This window comes from Epinephelus fuscoguttatus, linkage group LG9, assembly GCF_011397635.1.
Source record: "Epinephelus fuscoguttatus linkage group LG9, E.fuscoguttatus.final_Chr_v1".
Lineage (NCBI taxonomy): Eukaryota > Metazoa > Chordata > Actinopteri > Perciformes > Serranidae > Epinephelus > Epinephelus fuscoguttatus.
Genome location: NC_064760.1, coordinates 600,977 through 627,172, shown reverse-complemented (window position 1 = coordinate 627,172; position 26,196 = coordinate 600,977). Strand labels below are relative to the sequence as shown.

Sequence of the window (26,196 nt, the reverse complement as noted above, 5' to 3'; positions counted from 1 at the left end):
ACGTGTGCTGTATATGTAATATTGAGTCTCATACAGGAAATACATTTTGTCTTATTTTTCTTTATATCCATGATTTGTTCTGATTTTGTTATTGATTCCTGGGATTCACCAGTGTTGTCTAGTTCCTGTTCTCCTCCTGGGTCAGAGGACACTTAGCGAGTGCAGAGCGCTCTGCTCGAGACACCAGAGGAACACCTTGTTTTCAGAGTTCACAAACTGTCTGTGTGGAAACATTAGTTTGTTTGAGGAACATTTTCACGCGTCTCTGCTTCCTCCCACTGTGCAGAGGTAAAACTGAGATATGCTGCTGCCATCTCTCTGTGGTGACATCATTCAGAGGCAGAGTCTTAAAAAAAAAAAATTATTTGATGTATTCTTTGAGTTTTTAGTTTGACCCATGTCCCAACTGCTAACGTGGAGGGGGCGGAGTTTATGACCCATACTGCAGCCAGCCACCAGGGGGCGATGGCTCAGATTCACTCTTGGGGAGCTGTCATGTCGTCCACCTTTATGAGCAGTCTGTGGCTGACACACAGGACTAACGTTAGCAACCCGTGCTCCGACCCTGCCGCTGATGAAACAAACTGAAGCTCCGTTTCCACACTAATTTCTGACTTTAAACAATCAAACTTTTTACGTTATACAGATTCATATAGGTGTGTTTGATTTGTGCTCACCTTGGGCAGGGAGGCTCTGGAGCCAGAGCTCTGTGTGGTCATGGTCAGCACGGTGGTGATGCCCAGACCCACCCGGGCGGGCGCGGCGTCCATGTTGATCCAGAAGGAAACCCAGGACAGGATGACAATGAGCAGCGACGGGATGTACATCTGGATCAGGTAGTAGCCCATCTGACGCTCCAGGTGGAAACGAGCTTCGATACAGGTGAACTTACCTGGAGGAGGAGGAGGAGGAGGAGGAGGAGTGAGTTTACAGAGAGGAAGATGTTGGTGGAAGATACATATTAAAGATAAAGATGCTGATTCATAAAATAAAGCAGAACAAAGCACAAACTGTGACTTCAGTATCAGTTCTGAGATTTATTTCTGACAAACTTTGAAGCAATCAGAGTTCACAGCAACAGTAAATGCCTCCTGTTATGTTTTGTTAAAGTCTATTGTGATTTTAAAGGCAGAGAGCGAGTCGGACCCTCCACAGAGGTTATTACTCTGTAATGAGACGGCTCCTGATGCTTCAAACACTCCTGACTCGCTCTGTATTCATGGAGCCAATCATTTGCTCTCAGTGGGTGTCCTGTTTTTCAGCACGGACGTGTGAATGTGCCGCACATCAAGAACAAGAGGCTGATTCCAGGAAATATAAATAATAATGCTGCTCCATGTTTAAACTGGAGTTAAAAGCAAAATGTTCTTTCATCAGTTTCCCCAAGGCGCCGCACTTTCATTAGCAGCGAGGAGCGTTTCTCAATTCACTATTATCTCCATCTGAACGGGCACATTATCTGAACACTGACACCACCGTGTCCCCCGGAAAGACGTGTGGGAGGGACCAGATGGAGGGGTGCATTGAGAAGAGGAGATTTAGGGAGACGAGGAAACAAGGAGGCAAGAAGGAAGGATACGTTAGGAGACAGATCCAGAGAGACGAGGAGAGAAGGAGGAAGGAGTCGAGAAGGAGGGATTAGAGAAGGAGAAGTCGTTGGACTGGCAGTAAAAAGAAGGATAAGCGGCGGAGGGAAAAATAGAGGGACTGAAGACAAAGTTGACAGCTCGGAGACAAAATGTCATCTTTCCTCTGGCTCTGAGCCAATGTGTAAATCAGGAGCGTAAAATCAGAGCGACACAAAGTCTGCGGCTTTACGGAGTCTGAAATAAAACCAAACAGTGTAAATACTCAGAAACAAACACAGCAGGTGGTTTCACACGTTAACTGTCTGTTGCAGAGTGTTTGAGGAGGGCTTCAGAGGAGCATGTGGACCTGAGGATGGTGACGGTGACGCCTGCTACACAGGAAAAACATTCTGCAGCTTGTTTGCGTTTCTTTAAACCAATCACAGTTGTTCTGGGCGGGGCTAACCCCAGGGTGCAGCCATAGTGCTCTTCCAAAATAGTGTCAGGGTGAACTTGAACCCTGGGTGTGTTGGTTGTTGACGTTCTGGGACGCCGTGTCAACTTCAGCCTGTTACATGCATTGTCTGTTTTCAAAATAAAAGCACTACGCCCGTACAACACCGCCACGTGACACTGAGCAAGGTTTGGCTTTAGTCTCATTGGAGCTGTCAAAGTTAAAATATGAGACGAATCAACTCCAGGTGTCAGAGATCAGATCAACATCATCAGAGTTGTGTGAGATGCAGTCTGGACTTTTCTAAGCTGCGTTCAGAAGGTGGTTCATTGGTTTTAGATCTTTACAGTTCAGTGAGAGAACAAAGAGCCAGGCCGTGTACATGATCCACATCATTATCAAGACTTCAGTGTGTACGTTGTTGTTTGGAGGTTGTTGTTTCCAGTTGTAAAAAGCATTTGGAGCTGGTTACACGCAGACAGCCGAAGGAAGAAACAAACTGTGTGATGACAGGTTTATCACCACAGTCTACATCCAGTCAGACTGAAGACACAGCTCATAGGTCCTTTGTTCCTCCTCTCTGATATGACCCACAGGAGCCTTTCCTAAATCACTGACCCTACTCGTACAACCAGATCTCATCACGCCCTGCTGTTACTACAACGACTCCTGCTGCAGCTCTCTGTGTTGTATCTTCACACAGACGATGTTGATGGTAACAAAACTCCTTACTGATGTTTAGAAAAAGATCATGGATGTTGTTAAGAAACAAACAAACAAACAAACAAACATGGCCATCATGGCTGCACCAGTATCATAGTCAGCTCTGACATCATGTTGTTTTTGAAGCTTTAAACATTCAACATCCTTTAAATGTTTATTAAAAGTTGGAAACTCTACAAAGAGTGAAACACCTGAGTGTTTAACTGGACATGTTCCTTTAGTGTTTTCTTTGCCTCAGTCTGAACCTCAGGATCTGATCTTGGTCATGGACGAACCTTCAGACTCAACAAGTTACTTGTTTACACCGTGTCAACAACTGAAGAGCAGCCATTTTGAAAACAGCAGCTCACAGGGAGCAGCTGTGGGCCGACGTCCTGACATCAGTCCCTCTCTCTGATGTGCTCTTCACAAAAACAGATCAATACAAACATTTTTGGTCGAGATTTCTCCACTCATAGAAGAAGCTTCATCAGGTTAACGAGTCCTCGACATACAAACAGGTTGTTTATCAGACTCCTCCAAAAGTCTCTCATACGAGCGTCGTGTTGGTTTTTCTGTTTCAGAGGATGCTGGCCTCAAACGCATCGACCTGAACTCTATAGTTTGAACATATAGGTTTCTTGTGTGCTGAGCAGACTGTGTTGATGCAGAGTGAAGTCTGCTGATGTGCAGCTGCCAGCAGCAGCGTTAGTCCTTGTGTGGCTGTGAAGGGAAAGTAACAGTGGATGTTTACGCTCGCAGTGCCTTGCTGTGAAAGAGGAGCAGAGACACTAAGAGTCCACGTCTTCTCCTAATCTCTCTACTCCTGTGTTACTACAGAAGCACAGGGTTAAATGTATACCTCAGTCTGGTGTTTGCATTAAACTCCTTTTCTTTTGGTTTGTCTGCACATGAGCTGCCACTCAGAGCCTGAGGGCGGGACTGGGACTTTACACATGTACATATTCATATTGAGAGAAAATACTGTGAACATGCTCCGGTCTACAAAACACAAACACACACACACACTCACACACACAGTGTTACTGTGTGTGTGAGTGTAAAGGAAGTGTGCGGCAGAGATAATTAGATTAACACACTGCAGTGGTCTTATTTACATTGCAGTACAGTAGCAGCAGTAACAAATGTCCCTGCTTCTCTCTCTGTAATGTAATGAGAGCGCCGCGCCTCGTAATAAACCACCACAGAGCCAGAGAGCAAGATGGCCGACCGTCCATTTAATCAAAGGAGATCAATGGAAGGCAGCCTCATCAATTAGTTAACCCTAACAGACTGGGAGGAGGAGGAGAGGAGGAGGAGATGTGATGTCAGAGCGAGAGGAGAGAGGGATGAGGAGGAGAGGAAGATATGAGAGGAGAAAGAGGGAAGGAGAAAATAACAGCAGCAGCAGCAGGAGGAGGAGGAGGAGGAGGAGGAGGAGAGTCGATGGGGTTGGACTTGATTTATGGCTGTGATACACTTCAGAGCTTTTAAGTGCTGTCCATATTTTCCATCTGATAAGAAGATTGAAATTATTCAGCCGGACCCCCTATCTCTCCGTGCAGTCTGTGTGTGTGTGTGTGTGCGCGCGCTGTATTTAATACTGCACACACTGGTGTCTCTCTGGGATCTGCAGAATGGTTGCCAGCCAATTTGTGTGTGTGTGTGTGTGTGTGTGTGTGTGTGTGTGTGTGTGTGTGTGTGTGTGTCTGTGTGTATGTGTGTTGCTGTGTTTCCTGCCGAGGTGAGGCCGTGAGAAGCGGCTGGTTTTTAACAAGACATGTCTGAGACTGTGCTGCCAGAGCCAAATATTAAAAGTCTAAACATGATGATTTTCTGACCAAAAGGTTTTTGTGTCTGAACTAGAGAGACACCATATTGGATTTTTCCTTATGTCAGTGATTATCATCAAGTCTCTTGTGTGGTGGAATTAACACATATTATACACACAGCCTGTGATGGTGATGATGCAGACATGAATCATTTTAAACATATGTGATATTCATTCACTGTGCAAAATATAAAAAAAGCATGCTGGCTGGTTCTGATTCATTTTAAAGCTGATACTGATGATGTGCTGATATTATCATCTGAGCACGATCACACGTTCACCACAGCCTGTTGTAACACAGCGTCTCCTCTGGCGACACCGACCAAGGCAACACAAGTTTCTGCTCCTCGCACACTTTAGCAACAGGGAATCCAAAGTGTTCTGGGAAACGATCAGGGCAGCAGGCATTTGATTTCTCACTGTGGAAATGTACGGCAGCGCTCATGTTACAGAGCAATGTGTGTGTGTGTCTCTGTGTGTGTGTGCGGGCATGTCTGATTGGCCGACTCAGCGCTTTGTCTAATGACATCACGTAGTGCTGCAGCAGAAGTTGAGTCAGGTTCAACTTCAGTTTGGTTCAGATCAGGTTTAATTAACACCAGGCTGAGGGGTGGGGCTGAACAGGGAGGCGGGGCTTAACATCCTGAAGGTGTGTGTGTGTGTGTGTGTGTGTGTGTGTGTGTGTGTGTGTGTGTGTGAACACCTCGAGCACCGAAACACAGAAACATATCAGCAGCCTGAAAACAAAAGCGCCTGCAATGCAGCACAGACCGTAATTGGTATTTCAAACAGGGCTTTTTCTGCGTGTGTGTGTGTGTGTGTGTTGGGTCGGATGGAGGGATGGAAAGAAATAAAAAGACAACAGTCAGTGGGAGAGAGGGAGTCACAGCAGACTGCAGCTAATAAATCTGAGGAAAAACGACACCTTAATTCCCCCTTAATGCTTGATTGGGACGCAGCGAGGCGTGTGCACGCTCAGCCACACACACACACACACACACACACACACACACACTAACGTACGGAGGCACAGTCACAGAGGAGCAGCCTGGCTGGAGAGCAATAAGCCGGAGATGAGATGAGATGAGAGAGGGGCAGAAAGAGGAGTGGGGGAGCAGAGGGGCGACGGACGGGGGTAAATTGTCCTTGAAGAATTCATGTTTTCTACTGAAGAGATGGAAAAAAAGACGAGATATGAACCTGTTACTGTCAGAGTGAGTCCATAGATTCTCTCTGGAGTCTTTCAGCCTCTTTTAGCTCGTAGTTTTGGTTTAACGGCACATTTACAGTTTGTTCAGTCTCTCTGATCCACGACTTCCTGTCCTTCACCTACAGATATCTGTGTTGATTTAAGTTTTCACTGCCAGGGGTCTCAATCAAAAAATAACCACATGCAGAGAGCTGCTGTCAGTTTCTCCTGGTTAGAATTCTTTCATTGTTCAGCAGGTTTTAACCAGGAGCATAATTATCCTCTGAGGTCTCTTCCTCTCAGAAACAAAGCGTTTACAGCAGGAAACCAGATGTTTCTGTGTTTCTCTGATGCTGCAGCACAGCAGCTGCTGGAGCAGAGTCACCACTGATGTTTACTCAGTTTGTTTCTCTGATCATTTAAGATCCAGACGTCTGATGACTAAAATCCTTCAGCTGGGTAAAAACACTTTTATTTTCATTTAAAAAATGTGTCATAAAAATGTGTGTAAACGACCACAGCCTGGCGTGTGCACAAAGAGGATATGACGCCACTGACAGGTGACAGCGACCAAATGACACCACGGACCATGTCCTTGATTAAAATGACAACTCTGTCCGCGCTGCAACATTTGTAGGAACATGTGGGATCATGTGCACACACACAACACAGCAAAATAAAAAATATAGTTGTGCTGGTTTTGAAACATTTTAATGTGTAAATGTTAAATATCAGATCTTTAAGTCTGAAGCAGCTTTGCTGAAATAAAACTTAAAGTCTCGGTAAAGCAAAAATAAATATGTGTCATGATTTTTTCACACCACAGAAAAATGTGTCATTAGGCACACAGACAAATTTGAATGATTAAAAAAAATCACGAAGTCAATAACTGAGGTCTTAAAATCCTGACTAAATGAGCAGGACTCTGCTCCAGGACACTGAGTGTGTGTGTGCATATGCGTGTGTGTGTGTGTGTGTGTGTGTGTGTGTGTGTGTGTCTGCTGACGGACAAGTTGCTGCAAAACAACAAACTCTTATTCGCAGCTCAGCCTGCAGCACACACAGTCTGTGGCTGTTAACGTTAGCACAGAGCTCACAGCATCTAACGTTAGCACAGAGCTCACAGCAGCTAACGTTAGCACAGAGCTCACAGCAGCTAACATTATCACAGAGCTCACAGCAGCTAACGTTAGCACAGAGCTCATAGCAGCTAACATTATCACAGAGCTCACAGCAGCTAACATTATCACAGAGCTCACAGCATCTAACGTTAGCACAGAGCTCACAGCAGCTAACGTTAGCACAGAGCTCACAGCAGCTAACATTATCACAGAGCTCACAGCAGCTAACATTATCACAGAGCTCACAGCAGCTAACGTTAGCACAGAGCTCACAGCAGCTAACATTATCACAGAGCTCACAGCAGCTAATGTTAGCACAGAGCTCACAGCAGCTAACATTATCACAGAACTCACAGCAGCTAACGTTAGCACAGAGCTCACAGCAGCTAACATTATCACAGAGCTCACAGCAGCTAACGTTAGCACAGAGCTCACAGCAGCTAACGTTATCACAGAGCTCACAGCAGCTAACGTTAGCACAGAGCTCACAGCAGCTAACATTATCACAGAGCTCACAGCAGCTAATATTAGCACAGAGCTCACAGCAGCTAACGTTAGCACAGAGCTCACAGCAGCTAATATTAGCACAGAGCTCACAGCAGCTAACGTTAGCACAGAGCTCACAGCAGCTAATATTAGCACAGAGCTCACAGCAGCTAACGTTAGCACAGAGCTCACAGCAGCTAATATTAGCACAGAGCTCACAGCAGGGGCGAAAATCCCATTTCATAGTTGGGGGGGACAATAAACACTAAAATTATAGAGAATAATTCCAGGGGGGGACAAGAAAAAAAAGTTGTAGCCTGTCTTTTATACAGCATCTTTTACCACAATTTGACGCTTTAATCTTCTCTTTATCTCTCCAACAGGCAGAGTGAATGTCTATGCTAAACTAAAACTAAAACTAAAACTAAACATTTCCTGCAATTAAACTGGTAAGTGTGCTGTGAGATCTGCCGCTGCGCACCTCACAACCGTGCGTAATAGTTGCTCGTATTGACCGCTCCTTGTCTGCATGTCTTTCATGTTTGTCTCACTGACAGGTGGAGAGCCTACAGACAGGTACCCATTAGCTACGCTCCGTCACAACCGTGCGTAATAGTTGCTCGTACTGACCACTCCTCGTCCGTTAGCAGCACTCGTAATTGAGTAGGCTTTTGAACAATGCAGGAGAAATGCTGCAGACAGTTTATATCATCAGTCTGGGCCTGGGGTTTGTTGTAACAGTAAATGGGATGTGTTGTAACTTGTGTAAGTTAAACTGTGTCTGTGTGAGTGAATATCTTACCCTGCCATGCGTGATGTGGACAGCGGGTCCAGCCACACGCTGCTGCTGCCAAGCAGCCCCGCCCGCTGGAAAGAGTGTGGGATATACCACTACTAGGAATGGGAGGGGGGGACTAAATCTTAAGATTTAGATAGCACATTATTGCGTGATTATAATGAGCACCGCTTACATTGTGCTTTCAATAAATACTACTGCATTGTTCAAAAATTATTAATTGTGTCTCAAATGATTCTAGGGGGGTACAGCTTTACTGAAGGGGGGAGTCATGTCCCCCCTGTCCCCCCGGGATTTCCGCCCCTGGCTCACAGGAGCACACTGAATGTATTTGTATATTTGCAGATTAGTTTCTGAGTTTACATTATTTGAATATGTTTTCTTGAACTGTAAGTTTGTGTTTTATATTCACAGCTGACAAATTGACACACCAACTGTTGATCTCCTCACACACAATACTGAGACAAATTTATCTCCATAAAAATGTGTTGCAGTTGTTTGTTAATGTGAATAAAGTTTGGAAAAAACAACCAAACATCCAAACTGACAAACAAAAGACAGGGACTGAACAAAACAGGACCCAGCTCAGGTGACGCTGCACAGATATAAATCCAGAGTCCACTGAGTCGACCTGGCCTTCAGGTCTGTCAGCTGGTTGTAGATTTGTTTTTCCCCTGGAGGATGATGTCGCTGGTTTCAAACAGGAAATACCATAAAAGGAATCCTATACGATGACACAGTGACTTCACGTGTATTTATAAAACAAAGCAGTGGATTGTGGATTGCAGCTGTGTCATGTGGATTACTGTTAATTTATCATGCTGATCTGTTCTGTACGACATCTATTGCACGTCTGTCCGTCCTGGAAGAGGGATCCCTCCTCAGTTGCTCTTCCTGAGGTTTCTACCGTTTTTTTTTCCCCGTTAAAGGGTTTTTTGGGGAGTTTTTCCTGATCAGCTGTGAGGGTCATAAGGACAGAGGGATGTCGTATGCTGTAAAGCCCTGTGAGGCAAATTGTGATTTGTGATATTGGGCTTTATAAATAAAATTGATTGATTGATTGATTGATTGATTATAACTGCATTGTCTCTGCTGTGTGACTGTGTGTGTGTGTGTGTGTGTGTGTGTGTGTGTGTGACTGTATGTGAGTGTCAGAGTGTGTGTGTGAGCGGCAGTGCTGAGTCGTGTCAAGGCTCTCCGTCTGGAGGTGGATCGTTCATCTCCTCAGCGGCGACAGCAGACGTCAACCTCTGTTTGACTGATGGTTCTGAATCTGAACTAATCAGCCCACTGCACACACACACACACACACACACACACACACACACACACTATGACCAGTGTGTCGATGTTTGGAGATGGATTTTATGGATTTTATTACGACCTGTCGTTGATTCTTTATTTTGGTGGGAGACGTTTCCTTGAAAGTTTGTGTTGTTTATTGATCAGAGTTGATTCAGCGTCACTGTTTCTACTGTAAAAATAATAACTGACACATTTTGAATAATATTTTTAACCCTGGAAGAAAACATTATTGTTTTCCTTCTGTAACTCAAAGTGTTCTGCTCACTGGATGTTGGGTCAGACATGATTCAGAGGCTCAAAGCAGTGAGAGGTCGTCAGAGTCTTCTGAGTGTTAATGAAGGAAAAATATGAGATTTTCAGAATAAAGTGGTAAATTTCACAATAAAAGTATGATATTATATTATAATCCCACCAATAGGCCTCTCAGTGTGACGTAACCAGACTCAACCTCCAGTTTCAACTGAAGAAACGCTTTGACTCTTACTGCACCTCATATCTCATATTTCATTTGTTGTAAAATTGTCATTTAAAAAACAGTAATATACCTGATAATGTAACAAAAATACCTGATATCAGCCCGATTATAGCATGATGCAGCGTTGTATGGTGTCGGCTAAACGTAACCACATGTGTGCGTTGGCTAAACGTAACCACATGTGTTTGTTGGCTAAACGTAACAACGTGTGTGAGTTGGCTAAACGTAACAACGTGTGTCTGTTAGCTAAATCTAAGCACGTGTGTGTGTTGGCTAAACGTAACCACGTGTGTCTGTTAGCTAAATCTAAGCACGTGTGTGTGTTGGCTAAACGTAACCACATGTGTGTGTTGGCTAAAAGTAATCACGTGTGTGTGTTGGCTAAACGTAACCACGTGTGTCTGTTAGCTAAATGTAAGCACGTGTGTGTGTTAGCTAAACGTAACCACGTGTGTGAGTTGGCTAAATGTAAGCACGTGTGTGTGTTAGCTAAACGTAACCATGTGTGTGAGTTGGCTAAACGTAACCATGTGTGTGAGTTGGCTAAACGTAACAACGTGTGTGTGTTAGCTAAATGTAACCACGTGTGTGAGTTGGCTAAACATAAAGAATAATCTACTGACGTCACACATATCTTAAAAGACGTCCAGTGATGATTGGTCATGGACCAACGTGTAGTTTGTCATGTCAGTCGGTTAAGTCACGGAAAGATTTTATAATGTAATGTAATCAGCTGACCGCCTGAATGGACAAACATGTCAACATGTCATTTAGTCTGAACCCGACATGAAGCTCGTTTAACAAGCACTGGAGTCAGATTAAATCTCTCTGCTCGTCAGCACAGAGGAAACATGTCTCTCTACAGCCTTTGTCGTCTTCAGATCCGTCGTCATGAGACAGACGATGTTCCTCGGTGTGTTTGAGCCTGCAGCGGAGCTAAAATCCAGATCCTGCTGCAGCTCTGTTTGTGTGGCTGTTGAGTCTATTTCAGACGGCCGCCCACTCAGGCTGAGACGTTCCTGTGTTTTCAGGACTGTGGACCGGACAGATGGTTTTCAGACACACTTGGAGGACCTGGAGGGAGAAACAGAGTGTGGCGGCCGCCCCCGTCCTCCCCCGTCTCCTCCGTTAGATTCTCCTAGCTCCTTCTTTCTCTTTCTGCCGCTCGCACTGACTCCTCTTCTTCTCCTCTTCTCTTCTGTTCCATTACTCTCCATTCTCCAAATGCGTTTTATATTTTCATCTCTTTTCAATTTCCCTTGTTTTATTCTGTCGTCTGTTTTTTCTTTCCTCTCATCAATATTTATATTTTGTCCTTTTGTCCTCAAAATTTTCTGATTCTTTTTTTATTTTCTCACCTTTATTTTTTCCTCCACTCATGTCACTTTCTGTCATTTCATGTAATCTTTTATATTATGCGACTCATTCTCTTCCTTACGTCTGCACACAAATCTTCCCTTTTATTTCAGATTTCACATTTTTTTCAGATGATGTTGAAATATTAAAACTCTGAATGATGGAAAATAAAATGTGAATAAATCCACAGTTATTTTGGAGTTTGCAGCTGAAGCTAACTTTGCAGCTCGCAGTGTTTTTCCTCGTCACTGAGTCACTCTGAAAGTTTCCTGACATTGGAGGAGAGGAGAAAAAAAAGATTTGGGGAATATGCACTTCCATTTCAGAGCAGCTCCTCTGTTATTTCACCATTTCACACACGCAAATAAAAATGAAATTCAGCCTGTGACTCATGAAGTGCTCCAGCAGAGACGTCACAACGTCCTGATTCTCTTTATGTGATTCTGGATTTATCCTCCCTTCGTTAGAGACAACGTCCCCCCACCTCCTCCTCCTCCTCCTCCTCCTCCTCCTCCTCTCTGCCCTGAGTCCTGCTTCACTTAATTCATCTCCTCCACTCCATCTCTCCTCTCTGTCTCTTTCCTTTTACAGTGTGAAGCCCAGAGGGAAACAAGAAGTAAATAGAAATGAATTTGAGAAATGCGAGGAAGAGATGGACGGAAGGAGGAATGAGAGAGATGGAGAGATAAAGGAAATGTAAGGGGAGGAGAAAAAGAGGTAAAGATGTTTTGTTTCCGCTGCAGACAAACACTTGTCTCATCTGTCTCGCCAGTAACGTTCACACAGACGTGTGCAGCTAACGCAGGACAGTCGACTCAAGTCTGCAGCCACGTTCACATCAGCAGCGGGACGGGTGACCACACATGGGCGGGCAGCAGGCAGCAGGCAGCGGGCAACGGGCAGCGGGCAGCGGGCAGCGGGCAGCAGGCAGCAGGCAGCGGGCAGTGGGCAGCGGGCAGCGGGCAGTGGGCAGCGGGCAGCGGGCAGTGGGCAGCGGGCAACGGGCAGCAGGCAGCAGGCAACGGGCAGCGGGCAGCGGGCAACGGGCAGCTCTGTGTGTCTCTGTGTGTCTCTGTGTGTCTCCTGTGTGTCTCTGTGTGTCTCCTGGTGTCTCTGTGTGTCTCTGTGTGTCTCCTGGTGTCTCTGTGTGTCTCTGTGTGTCTCCTGGTGTCTCTGTGTGTCTCCTGGTGTCTCTGTGTGTCTCTGTGTGTCTCCTGGTGTCTCTGTGTGCCTCTGTGTGTCTCTGTGTGTCTCCTGGTGTCTCTGTGTGTCTCTGGGTCTCTGTGTGTCTCCTGGTGTCTCTGTGTGCCTCTGTGTGTCTCTGTGTGTCTCTGTGTGTCTCCTGGTGTCTCTGTGTGTCTCTGTGTCTCTGTGTGTCTCTGTGTGTCTCCTGGTGTCTCTGTGTGTCTCTGTGTCTCTGTGTGTCTCCTGGTGTCTCTGTGTGTCTCTGTGTGTCTCCTGGTGTCTCTGTGTGTCTCTGTGTGTCTCCTGGTGTCTCCTGGTGTCTCTGTGTGTCTCTGTGTCTCTGTGTGTCTCTGTGTGTCTCCTGGTGTCTCTGTGTGTCTCTGTGTGTCTCTTTGTCTCTGTGTGTCTCCCGGTGTCTCTGTGTGTCTCTGTGTCTCTGTGTGTCTCCTGGTGTCTCTGTGTGTCTCTGTGTGTCTCCTGGTGTCTCTGTGTGTCTCTGTGTGTCTCTGTGTGTCTCCTGGTGTCTCTGTGTGTCTCCTGGTGTCTCTGTGTGTCTCTGTGTCTCTGTGTGTCTCCTGGTGTCTCTGTGTGTCTCTGTGTGTCTCTGTGTGTCTCCTGGTGTCTCTGTGTGTCTCCTGGTGTCTCTGTGTGTCTCTGTGTCTCTGTGTGTCTCTGTGTGTCTCCTGGTGTCTCTGTGTCTCTGTGTGTCTCTGTGTGTCTCCTGGTGTCTCTGTGTGTCTCTGTGTGTCTCTGTGTGTCTCCTGGTGTCTCTGTGTGTCTCTGTGTGTCTCCTGGTGTCTCTGTGTGTCTCTGTGTGTCTCTGTGTGTCTCCTGGTGTCTCTGTGTGTCTCCTGGTGTCTCTGTGTGTCTCTGTGTGTCTCTGTGTCTCTGTGTGTCTCCTGGTGTCTCTGTGTGTCTCTGTGTCTCTGTGTGTCTCTGTGTGTCTCTGTGTGTCTCCTGGTGTCTCTGTGTGTCTCTGTGTGTCTCCTGGTGTCTCTGTGTGTCTCTGTGTGTCTCCTGGTGTCTCTGTGTGTCTCTGTGTGTCTCCTGGTGTCTCTGTGTGTCTCCTGGTGTCTCTGTGTGTCTCTGTGTCTCTGTGTGTCTCCTGGTGTCTCTGTGTGTCTCTGTGTGTCTCTGTGTGTCTCCTGGTGTCTCTGTGTGTCTCTGTGTCTCTGTGTGTCTCTGTGTGTCTCCTGGTGTCTCTGTGTCTCTGTGTGTCTCTGTGTGTCTCCTGGTGTCTCTGTGTGTCTCTGTGTGTCTCTGTGTGTCTCCTGGTGTCTCTGTGTGTCTCTGTGTGTCTCCTGGTGTCTCTGTGTGTCTCTGTGTGTCTCTGTGTGTCTCCTGGTGTCTCTGTGTGTCTCTGTGTCTCTGTGTGTCTCTGTGTGTCTCCTGGTGTCTCTGTGTCTCTGTGTGCCTCTGTGTGTCTCTGTGTGTCTCTGTGTGTCTCTGTGTGTCTCTGTGTGTCTCCTGGTGTCTCTGTGTGTCTCCTGGTGTCTCTGTGTGTCTCTGTGTCTCTGTGTGTCTCCTGGTGTCTCTGTGTGTCTCTGTGTGTCTCTGTGTGTCTCCTGGTGTCTCTGTGTGTCTCCTGGTGTCTCTGTGTGTCTCTGTGTCTCTGTGTGTCTCTGTGTGTCTCCTGGTGTCTCTGTGTCTCTGTGTGTCTCTGTGTGTCTCCTGGTGTCTCTGTGTGTCTCTGTGTGTCTCTGTGTGTCTCCTGGTGTCTCTGTGTGTCTCTGTGTGTCTCCTGGTGTCTCTGTGTGTCTCTGTGTGTCTCTGTGTGTCTCCTGGTGTCTCTGTGTGTCTCCTGGTGTCTCTGTGTGTCTCTGTGTGTCTCTGTGTGTCTCTGTGTCTCTGTGTGTCTCCTGGTGTCTCTGTGTGTCTCTGTGTCTCTGTGTGTCTCTGTGTGTCTCTGTGTGTCTCCTGGTGTCTCTGTGTGTCTCTGTGTGTCTCCTGGTGTCTCTGTGTGTCTCTGTGTGTCTCCTGGTGTCTCTGTGTGTCTCTGTGTGTCTCCTGGTGTCTCTGTGTGTCTCCTGGTGTCTCTGTGTCTCTGTGTCTCTGTGTGTCTCCTGGTGTCTCTGTGTGTCTCTGTGTGTCTCTGTGTGTCTCCTGGTGTCTCTGTGTGTCTCTGTGTCTCTGTGTGTCTCTGTGTGTCTCCTGGTGTCTCTGTGTCTCTGTGTGTCTCTGTGTGTCTCCTGGTGTCTCTGTGTGTCTCTGTGTGTCTCTGTGTGTCTCCTGGTGTCTCTGTGTGTCTCTGTGTGTCTCCTGGTGTCTCTGTGTGTCTCTGTGTGTCTCCTGGTGTCTCTGTGTGTCTCTGTGTCTCTGTGTGTCTCTGTGTGTCTCTGTGTGTCTCCTGGTGTCTCTGTGTGTCTCTGTGTGTCTCCTGGTGTCTCTGTGTGTCTCTGTGTGTCTCTGTGTGTCTCCTGGTGTCTCTGTGTGTCTCCTGGTGTCTCTGTGTGTCTCTGTGTGTCTCTGTGTGTCTCCTGGTGTCTCTGTGTGTCTCTGTGTGTCTCCTGGTGTCTCTGTGTGTCTCCTGGTGTCTCTGTGTGTCTCTGTGTCTCTGTGTGTCTCTGTGTGTCTCTGTGTCTCTGTGTGTCTCTGTGTGTCTCCTGGTGTCTCTGTGTGTCTCCTGGTGTCTCTGTGTGTCTCTGTGTGTCTCCTGGTGTCTCTGTGTGTCTCCTGGTGTCTCTGTGTGTCTCTGTGTCTCTGTGTGTCTCTGTGTGTCTCTGTGTCTCTGTGTGTCTCTGTGTCTCTGTGTGTCTCCTGGTGTCTCTGTGTGTCTCTGTGTGTCTCCTGGTGTCTCTGTGTGTCTCCTGGTGTCTCTGTGTGTCTCTGTGTGTCTCCTGGTGTCTCTGTGTGTCTCCTGGTGTCTCTGTGTGTCTCTGTGTCTCTGTGTGTCTCTGTGTGTCTCCTGGTGTCTCTGTGTGTCTCTGTGTGTCTCTGTGTCTCTGTGTGTCTCTGTGTGTCCCTGTGTCTCTGTGTGTCTCTCTGTGTCTCTGTGTGTCTCTGTGTCTCTGTGTGTCTCTGTGTGTCTCTGTGTCTCTGTGTGTCTCTGTGTGTCTCCTGGTGTCTCTGTGTCTCTGTGTGTCTCCTGGTGTCTCTGTGTGTCTCTGTGTGTCTCCGTGTGTCTCCTGGTGTCTCCTGGTGTCTCTGTGTGTCTCTGTGTGTCTCTGTGTGTCTCCTGGTGTCTCTGTGTGTCTCTGTGTGTCTCTGTGTGTCTCCTGGTGTCTCTGTGTGTCTCCTGGTGTCTCTGTGTGTCTCTGTGTCTCTGTGTGTCTCTGTGTGTCTCCTGGTGTCTCTGTGTCTCTGTGTGTCTCTGTGTGTCTCCTGGTGTCTCTGTGTGTCTCTGTGTGTCTCTGTGTGTCTCCTGGTGTCTCTGTGTGTCTCTGTGTGTCTCCTGGTGTCTCTGTGTGTCTCTGTGTGTCTCCTGGTGTCTCTGTGTGTCTCCTGGTGTCTCTGTGTGTCTCTGTGTGTCTCTGTGTGTCTCTGTGTCTCTGTGTGTCTCCTGGTGTCTCTGTGTGTCTCTGTGTCTCTGTGTGTCTCTGTGTGTCTCTATGTGTCTCCTGGTGTCTCTGTGTGTCTCTGTGTGTCTCCTGGTGTCTCTGTGTGTCTCTGTGTGTCTCCTGGTGTCTCTGTGTGTCTCTGTGTGTCTCCTGGTGTCTCTGTGTGTCTCCTGGTGTCTCTGTGTGTCTCTGTGTCTCTGTGTGTCTCCTGGTGTCTCTGTGTGTCTCTGTGTGTCTCCTGGTGTCTCTGTGTGTCTCTGTGTCTCTGTGTGTCTCTGTGTGTCTCCTGGTGTCTCTGTGTCTCTGTGTGTCTCTGTGTGTCTCTGTGTGTCTCCTGGTGTCTCTGTGTGTCTCTGTGTGTCTCTGTGTGTCTCCTGGTGTCTCTGTGTGTCTCTGTGTGTCTCCTGGTGTCTCTGTGTGTCTCTGTGTGTCTCCTGGTGTCTCTGTGTGTCTCTGTGTGTCTCTGTGTGTCTCTGTGTGTCTCCTGGTGTCTCTGTGTGTCTCTGTGTGTCTCTGTGTGTCTCTGTGTCTCTGTGTGTCTCCTGGTGTCTCTGTGTGTCTCTGTGTCTCTGTGTGTCTCTGTGTGTCTCTGTGTGTCTCTGTGTGTCTCTGTGTGTCTCCTGGTGTCTCTGTGTGTCTCTGTGTGTCTCTGTGTGTCTCCTGGTGTCTCTGTGTGTCTCCTGGTGTCTCTGTGTGTCTCTGTGTCTCTGTGTGTCTCTGTGTGTCTCTGTGTGTCTCCTGGTGTCTCTGTGTGTCTCTGTGTGTCTCCTGGTGTCTCTGTGTGTCTCCTGGTGTCTCTGTGTGTCTCTGTGTCTCTGTGTGTCTCTGTGTGTCTCTGTGTCTCTGTGTGTCTCCTGGTGTCTCTGTGTGTCTCTGTGTGTCTCCTGGTGTCTCTGTGTGTCTCCTGGTGTCTCTGTGTGTCTCTGTGTGTCTCCTGGTGTCTCTGTGTGTCTCCTGGTGTCTCTGTGTGTCTCTGTGTGTCTCTGTGTCTCTGTGTGTCTCTGTGTGTCTCCTGGTGTCTCTGTGTGTCTCTGTGTGTCTCTGTGTCTCTGTGTGTCTCTGTGTGTCCCTGTGTCTCTGTGTGTCTCTCTGTGTCTCTGTGTGTCTCTGTGTCTCTGTGTGTCTCTGTGTGTCTCTGTGTCTCTGTGTGTCTCTGTGTGTCTCTGTGTGTCTCTGTGTCTCTGTGTGTCTCCTGGTGTCTCTGTGTGTCTCTGTGTGTCTCCGTGTGTCTCCTGGTGTCTCCTGGTGTCTCTGTGTGTCTCTGTGTGTCTCTGTGTGTCTCTGTGTGTCTCTGTGTGTCTCTGTGTGTCTCTGTGTGTCTCCTGGTGTCTCTGTGTGTCTCTGTGTCTCTGTGTGTCTCTGTGTGTCTCTGTGTCTCTGTGTCTCTGTGTGTCTCTGTGTCTCTGTGTCTGTGTGTGTCTCTGTGTGTCTGTGTGTCTCTGTGTGTCTCTGTGTGTCTCTGTGTGTCTCTGTGTGTCTCTGTGTGTCTCTGTGTGTCTCTGTGTGTCTCCTGGTGTCTCTGTGTGTCTCCTGGTGTCTCTGTGTGTCTCTGTGTCTCTGTGTGTCTCTGTGTGTCTCTGTGTGTCTCCTGGTGTCTCTGTGTGTCTCTGTGTGTCTCCTGGTGTCTCTGTGTGTCTCCTGGTGTCTCTGTGTGTCTGTGTGTCTCTGTGTGTCTCGGTGTGTCTCTGGGTCTCTGTGTGTCTCTGGTGTCTCTGTGTCGCTGTGTGTCTCTGTGTGTGTGTCTGTGTCTGGGTGTCTCTCGTGGTCTCTGTGTGTCTCTCGTTGTCTCTGTGTGTCTCCTGGTGTCTCTGTGTGTCTCTGTGTGTCTCTGTGTCTCTGTGTGTCTCTGTGTGTCTCTGTGTGTCTCTGTGTGTCTCTGTGTCTCTGTGTCTCTGTGTGTCTCTGTGTGTCCCTGTGTCTCTGTGTGTCTCTGTGTGTCTCTGTGTCTCTGTGTCTCTGTGTGTCTCTGTGTGTCTCTGTGTCTCTGTGTGTCTCTGTGTGTCTCCTGGTGTCTCTGTGTCTCTGTGTGTCTCTGTGTGTCTCTGTGTGTCTCTGTGTGTCTCTGTGTGTCTCCTGGTGTCTCTGTGTGTCTCTGTGTGTCTCTGTGTGTCTCCTGGTGTCTCTGTGTGTCTCTGTGTGTCTCTGTGTGTCTCCTGGTGTCTCTGTGTGTCTCTGTGTGTCTCTGTGTGTCTCTGTGTCTCTGTGTGTCTCTGTGTGTCTCTGTGTGTCTCTGTGTCTCTGTGTGTCTCTGTGTGTCTCTGTGTGTCTCTGTGTGTCTCTGTGTGTCTCTGTGTGTCTCTGTGTCTCTGTGTGTCTCTGTGTGTCTCCTGGTGTCTCTGTGTGTCTCTGTGTGTCTCTGTGTGTCTCCTGGTGTCTCTGTGTCTCTGTGTGTCTCTGTGTGTCTCTGTGTGTCTCTGTGTCTCTGTGTCACAGAAAAGTTGAACTTTATCAGGTAATTTTGGCCTGAAAATCCTGTTTGACTGAAGACGCGTCGTGTTTGATTACAGTTTGGATCTTTGGTAGTTTTGTTCATCGTGTGTGGCGGTGATGATAAAACTGAAACAACAACGTCATGTGGTGAAGTCATCAGGAGAGTACTGATTCATTCATGTTTTCAGGTCACCAAAATGTAAATACGTTGAAGTCGTCTCCAGACGATCAAACTATCTGAACGGATAATAAATAAATATGTAGTGATAATACTGGGTTTTAAATTAACTAAGCAGACTGTCGACAGCTGATGAAGCCAATAGTACAAACCCAACAGCTCCCTCACTTCTCACAACAAACAGCTAAACAAATAAACAAATAAACAAAAACTCTTTGCAGGAGACTTTATAGAAATGTACGGACTATTAAAGTGTTCCCAAAAACATCTCAGTGTGCAGACTGATGGAAAATGACACCTGATAGTTGATTTGTATTTTCACTGTGGCTGCAGATTCTTTCTTGAGAAAAAGACTTTTCCGACTCTATAAGACGTTAAAACACAGTGTGTGGACGGCACAGCGACAGACGACAGACGACAGGTAGAGGAGGCAGAGAGAAGGACAGACGTAATGACAAAGCAGACGTGGCCCCACCCACCTGTGTTGTAGTGCTTGGTGCAGTAGCGCAGGTCCTTCTCCTCTTTGAGTATGAACTGAGGTAGCGTCAGGCCGTCGGCCACCTGCACGGCTCCCTTCTCGTCCCACTCGAATATGAGGTCGTTCATGGTGTAGCCGACTGGAGGACAGAGAGAGGAGAGCAGGAGCTCAGACTTAGTCACGTGTCATCTCATGACTCCAGGTTAGACTCTTAACGCCGTCAGGTCAGAAACACAGGGAGGACATGAAGAGAGGTCACTGCCTAACAACAGACTGAACCTCCCAGCAGGTGTAGCAGACACCTCTAATCCTCATGTATGAGTTGAGGAATGTCTCTGAGTCAGACGGTGACGTTATGAAGTGTTCCAGTGTCTGTCACTTCCTTTTGACACGTTAACATCAGGACTGACTCCAGGTCAGTGCTGTTTTGGTCTTTGTTCCTCTGAGGGCCGCTGACCCTCTGTGGACGTACAGAGCTCTTCTAGCTTCACTTCCTGTTTCTGTGACTCCTCACATGTGTATCTGTGTGTGTGTGTGTGTGTGTGTGTGTGTGTGTGTGTGTCGTCCTCCCTGCTCCTCAGTGTGTGTGATCATACTCACAGCTCTCCAGCTGCATGATGCACGTCTGGACGTCCATCGGGAAGTTCTTCAGATCCATGGGACAGGCCAGGACCAGCGTTATACTGCAAACACACACACACACACACGTCTCAGCACTGACGGGATCATCCAGAGCTTCATCAGTGTGACTCAACCAAACAGATCAGAGGCCGATCAGCAGACACACATGAGATCTTTTTACTTGTTTTCAGAGGTGGTCAAAATGAAAAGGTTCTGCTGCACAGTCTCCATATGGGCCGCTGAAATGGATTAAAAAACAGTCTTTTATCTCCTGCTGTTCTCCAGACTGACTTTTAATAAGTGCAACAATATCTTTAATGAATCAATTACAAGCAGCCGTTTACAAACATTTAGTTTCATGTTGACACACAGGAGACAACAGAGACAGTCCCCCAGCTGATGGCTCAAAGTCACACTCATTGAATTATAATAAAACACTGATAAAAACAGAATTATACTTGTTTTCCTGAAGACGTGATTTGATCCAGACAGATCTGAGGGATTAGCACTGAAACAATTAGTTCATTAACTGATTAGTCCTCAGACAAAATCATTTGTGGAGAATTACCTGGAACAGATTTGATGGTTTAAACCATGAACCATGAAAACTGTGAGGATATAAAAAACAAAAAGAAACCCAGCAGTGATTGATCGACTGATCGGCTCCTCCAGGAGTCCTGACAAGTCTGATTTCACTGCAGCTTTTCTAAAATAATTCGATGCACGTTGAATGTTTTTAGTTTGTTTTGGAGTAAAATTTCTGCAGCAAGTGAAAACCTGGAGGATTAGACTCTGTTTGTGACGGTCGACGATGATCAGCTGTTGCTGCTGTTGGACACAGCGCTGAAGAAGCGTCTCAGTGAGCCGCTCTGCTTCTGCTCTCTCTGCTCTGTTAGCACCAGCTAACACAGCAGCAGCAGCTAGCCGCTAACGGAGCCTTGAAAAGGTCCAGCCTCATGTCGTCTGTGTCGGCCTGAATCAACGACAAGGGCAGACTAGTGCCAACGGTGGATACACACAGATAAATCTGATGCTGACCAACAGCCGACGGGGCCTTCAGAGGAGTGTATGTGTGTGTGTGTGTGTGTGTGTGTGTGTGTGTGTGTGTCAGAGCCTGATAAATCCAAGGGTATCTGATGGATCTCTGTCGCAGCCTGGAATGAAGACAAAGGCAGATGTTTCACTGAGGAAACCTGAAGACGACACCAAGAGGACTGTGAGGTCACACATGCTTCTTCTTCTCTGCTGGAGGACCAACAAGATGAGAACCTGTAGCTGAGCAGACGTGCACTAACATGGGAACGAGTCGAGTTTCACTCACGGCTGATCGGTGAAACTCAGAAAATGAAAATGTGTGTGACGGCTGGACCCACGTCGCTGTGACACCTTAGAGTCTCAGCCAGCACCATTAATTACTGCTGACACATGGAGGGAATGGATCTGTGCTAAAGTCAACTTCCCCACATATTAATGGAAAACTAGTTTATAACTGATACCAGGCGTCACTGAAATTAAAGGCTTTGATTCTGAAATGAGATCGCTACCAGCGGAGGAATGAAACACGTCGTCAGGCGGCTTCAGTCGACACATTAGACCTCAATATTCTCTGCTGTTAAATGTGTCGGACGTGTTCATTTAAAATGTCATCATCTGTTTTCAGAAATAAATTCAGCCAGTTATAAATGTTACCATGATGATTATCAGTATCCATCAATCCATTATTTTCACATTACTTTATAAACGGTACAGTATGTGAAATATATTTGAACAGCTGAGCTAACTCTGCTAATTTCAGATGATTTAAAGTTTTTTAATTGAAGCCAGTCGGCAGTTCTGTTTTAGATTTGAGTTCAACAGTCATTTATATTAAATGCAATTCAGCACCAACAGCCATGTCACAGCTCAGGCGTGACACAGTGTTGGCATCTTACGTTTCTGCAAACCACACACACGTTTCATTTCCATGTGAAGTTTGTAAGGTGATGTTTTCCTGTCATCGGGAGGTGGAGGGGACGGTGGATGATGAGTTCAGCACCAACAAACAAAAACAGAGTCCAGCTGTCAACAAACAACAAATGTGTTTTTTAACGACCTGTCACTGTGAACTTTAATATCACCAATTATTCTTCATTGTTCTTCTTAAATACACAAATTTGTTTATCGAGACAAACGGACGTGTTGGTCGCCTTTGACACAATCAGCAGAATAAATACTGGTCTTGTTTCTGTTACATTTGTACATGATGTGATTTTATGAAGTGTCAACACTGCTGTGGTTAGCGTGGTTGTGTTTTGGCATAGAAACCATGCGTCTATGGTTAGTGTGAGATCATGGTCATGTTTTCGGGGCGTGATCTCGACAGGAAACGCAGAGATGTCTTGGTAAAAACCAAACACTTTCTGTGAGTCACTAAAAAAACACCCACGTCTGGTGGCTACAACTCCTCCGCTATCCCTCCACTTTAGGACAAAAAAGTCAGTTCATTACTGAGCCACAGACACTTTGATATGATATGTATGAATGTTAGAAATATAACACATATCCACGGTTTGCAGAAACATAAAACAGCAGCATTATCTGCTGGCGCCGGGGCTGAACCTGTCATGTGACTGTGCAGGTGACTCTCAGATAGCAGGAGGTAATAACTGTGGCACAAACCACCATCCATCACCTCTGTCATCATAATCTCTAAATCACTCAGCGCTCTCTTCAAGAGAAAACCTAAACTGCACAACAGCTCTGTGCAGAGTCGGAGCTGTCAGCAGGTTGTCATGACGTGCACATGCTCCGTCCTTCTGTTGGGCTCTAACAGGACACCCGCTGCTGCTACAACACACACACACACACACACACACACACACACACATCCACTCGGCCTGATGTACAAAATAAAGTTTGCCGCGTCCGCACATTGTTGGTCGCTGACAGGATGCTGAATATGTATTACACACATGATGTGGCCTCCACAGATGTCCCACTTTCTGAGAAAGAAGATTCAGCTCTGTGGCTTCCTGTCGGCTGCATCCTGACGCCTGAATCCCAAATGCTGACAAAGTTAGTGCCTTCATGCTTTTTCCTCCTGCAGCCTCCAACCCTGCAGGTGATTCTGTTCCACTACAAGCAGATTACACACACAGTCTGGCAGGACTAACACAGAACAGATGCTGGATGTAACGACCACGACAGTGACCGATATCAGTGACATCTGATGATTACACTTTGTACGGTTTCTAAACGCTGACCGACGGAGTCTGAGCTCAACTTGTGTTTGTTGGAAAATTAAAAATGTAAACTGTAAAAGACAAAACAGAAAATTTATTTAGACTGGAAAATATTCTGTAAAATGAGCCGACTGTTTATCACGTCTGTTTGGTGGATAATAGAGTTTGTGAGCACAGTTCCCATCATGCTTTGAGAGATGCAGCTGTGGGCTTCACCTGAGGCCACCTGATGATGTCAGACCACATACATTTACATTTGATAAATGGCACCATTAAAATGATGCTAAATTATCTGGCAGCAGTTCCTGTCTGCAGTCGACTCATGGCTGCCTCATCATGTCTCTTTGGTGCAGATGGAAACTCAAAAACGTGATGATTGTCAGGCTGGTTCTTGACACTTGACACTAGTTTCACGGACACTTGTTGGTGACAGAGATGTACACTGCCGTCATTTGGTGTCGGGCTCACCGGGACAGACGAACGCCGCCTAAACTCGCAACAACTGCTCAGAAACATGGTGAATTTAAAATGTTTGGTCGCTTGATTCACATGTTGCATATAGTTATTATAGTCATCACTGTGAAGGATGGACACAGCATAAAGTCATTTATTATTGTTACCCTGACAACAAGTCATGTTTTGGTAGTTTTCGGGGAGGCACTGCTGCAGAGACAAACTTTATATCTACAGCTTCAAACTGTTCTTAAAACTTAGGACTGAAATATTTCGCATGTTTGTAGAAAAATGGTCTGTTGTCATTTGGTATGAACCAAAATCACAAACTAACTGCGTCACAAAAAGCAGCCACAGTGTGGAGCTTTACGTGAAGTATAATCTAAAGAAAAGATACAGACACCACGTCAGAGGAGGACAGACTCTGCTGTTGTGTACTATAGCTGACGGTGAGGATGAGGTTCATGTCTTATTATTTTACTGTTCTGTATATGAAGACACAAGGACTGTACCTCTGTGTTGATTTCTTTTGGTCGCATGATCATGAATAATTTGAGTTGTGACACTTTTTTGTGGCTGATTTTTCTTTGCCAGGCCTGAGATGAAAGCAAAGTATTTGGTTTGAGGACTGAGCTGTAAAATAACGTCTGCTTAGCTGAGGGCTGGGCACATGGAAGTGTGCATGACACTAATTAAACAATCAATCATCACTGTTATTATTCAATCACTATAAAACTCACGAGCACAACAGAGTCGGACGAACGACTTCCTAACTCAGGAGATGGGACCATGTGAGAAGCTGAGAGGCAGTCACTCTGAATCTAAAAAAGCTGGTATCATGTCCGTCTGTTCAGATTTCAGTTCTGACTCCAAAAACGATATGAATTTTGATGCAAATCATGACAATGGCTCACTGAGGGTTTGAGGTTCCTCGGTATCACATAGCTGCATATTAAAGTTTGGTCCAGCTGAGGTTCAGAGACAGAGACGATCAGTGCTGACTGATGGAAACAAGGAGTAGACCATGTCAAAGTTCCTTGTCCTGCATACTTTGTGTTTGTGAGAACAGTCTCAGTTTAAGTCTTCCTAAAATAATAAATCACAGCTTTCTTGGCCTTTCTCTTCTGTTCCAAACAACACAATGAATTTTGCACTTAAGACTTGGTGAAATTAAAGTATCATAGATTTTCTTTTCCATGCAGCAGCCACACGCACAGATGAGACCACACATCAAGCTCAGAGCGAGCCTCGCATTTAGTTTTTGAAGTACAGCGGGAGATTTAACTGTGTCTGAATCTGATGGTCTAATCTGGAGGAGTTCACTTTCATCTCGAAGGAGACGCGACCATCGGTCATGACTCCTCCTTGTGCCGCTCCACTGTTGAGCGATAAACATCAAAAAACTGAGTAAACAACATTTACAAGGCCCACTTTCTCCTTCTACCCTCGGGACGGTTTAATATCCCGAGCCGCCTCATCGCCTCCGAGATCAAGCTGATCAAGTGAGGGTTCATTCTGATGTTGTCAAGTTAACAAATGAAAGCTGCAGAGGGGGAGCGCGGGGCTCATCCCCTCTCTGACGATATTTCTAAGGGGCCAATCTCACTCCTCCAGCTGCTGGACATGAAGGTGAAAACTGAGGTTGATAACAGATTAGACCTGCTGCTGGAATACTAACAGGCTGAGTAGATTACCATGGCTGCTGCGTCTCTTTCTCATTCGCCCCTGAGCAGAGGCAATAAAAGCAGAGAGGAGGACGAGGCACCGGCAGGCTAAAAGGTTTGTCGGCTGAAGGCGGCTATAACTCTGAGAGCCTTGAATGGGATGTCTCGGAGATAGGAAGAAAAAGAGGGGAGGAAGTTGAGCTCTGGAGGAAATAAAAACCTCCAACTTCGCTGCAATAAGAGCGCTCTAAAGCAGAAGATGAAGGTCTGAGGAATGCAATAAACAGGAAGTCAGAGCCGTCACTTTCTATCCTCCATCATAGTTTTATAACTGATTGTTTCAATATAACCTCCAGACTTATAACCCCCCTGCTTCCTCTGCTGCTCAAACTTTTTCTATTACTGTGAAATCTCTTTTAAACCATCAGGGAACTGTTTGACTCCGCCTGCATGGAGGCGCTGAGCTTTTTACAGCTGCTTACACTTAACTTGATTGTTGCACCTGTAATGAAGCAGCCTGGATCAAAGCAGGACACTCTCAGACTTTACATCTGATATCTGACCCTCTGCTCACCGTATGCTGTACAGCACGTTGCCGTTTTTAGAGATGCGCAGCAGCTTGTTGTCGGTGGTGACCTCGTGGAAGTTGGCCCCCTTCTCGTTGGCGAAGAACAAGTCAGGCTTCCAGATGGAGTCCAACATGGAGGGGTCCAGGTCCAGCGAGTCGTCAGGGTACTCGCTGTAGGCCAGCCGAGGGTCGTTCCACTGCTGTCGCAAGAAGATGTTCACTCTGTAGTCCTGAGAGGAGACACACAGACAGACAACATAAAGACGTTAGAGCAGGGGTCTGCAACCTTTGCCATTAAAAGAGCCATTTTTGACCAAAAATAATTTGAAAAAATCTGTGTGGAGCCGCAAAACATGTTTGAGCCTTATGATCAAGGTAAATAGCCTATTAAGTCTAAATTAGCGTATACTTATGGTCTAAATAAGCATTCATTAATATGTTTTACCACAAGGTGGCCACTGTGCAGGGCACTATTAATAATTATCTGGTACTTAAATTTTGCAGAGCTGGCAGTGAGAGCAAACAAATCTGTCCACGCACTACTACATTCTCTATTTTATTCAATTTACTTTTTTGGATTTGGCATCCATAGCTAACCAGCCACTGCTATCGAGGTTC

At 46.5% G+C, this 26,196-nt stretch overlaps 1 protein-coding gene across 3 annotated transcripts in view; it reads right to left on the bottom strand.

The window, feature by feature from the left end:
- glra1 (glycine receptor, alpha 1) overlaps positions 1–26,196 on the bottom strand; it is a 169,526-nt gene that overhangs the window by 35,385 nt on the left and 107,945 nt on the right. For all 3 annotated transcript variants that reach the window (XM_049585226.1, XM_049585225.1, XM_049585227.1), the window contains 4 exons: positions 25,585–25,808; positions 19,652–19,734; positions 19,053–19,190; positions 678–892 (listed from right to left, as the gene is read on the bottom strand). In XM_049585226.1, coding sequence (XP_049441183.1) covers positions 678–892; positions 19,053–19,190; positions 19,652–19,734; positions 25,585–25,808 — 660 coding nt within the window. The remainder of the gene's footprint in view (positions 1–677; positions 893–19,052; positions 19,191–19,651; positions 19,735–25,584; positions 25,809–26,196) is intronic.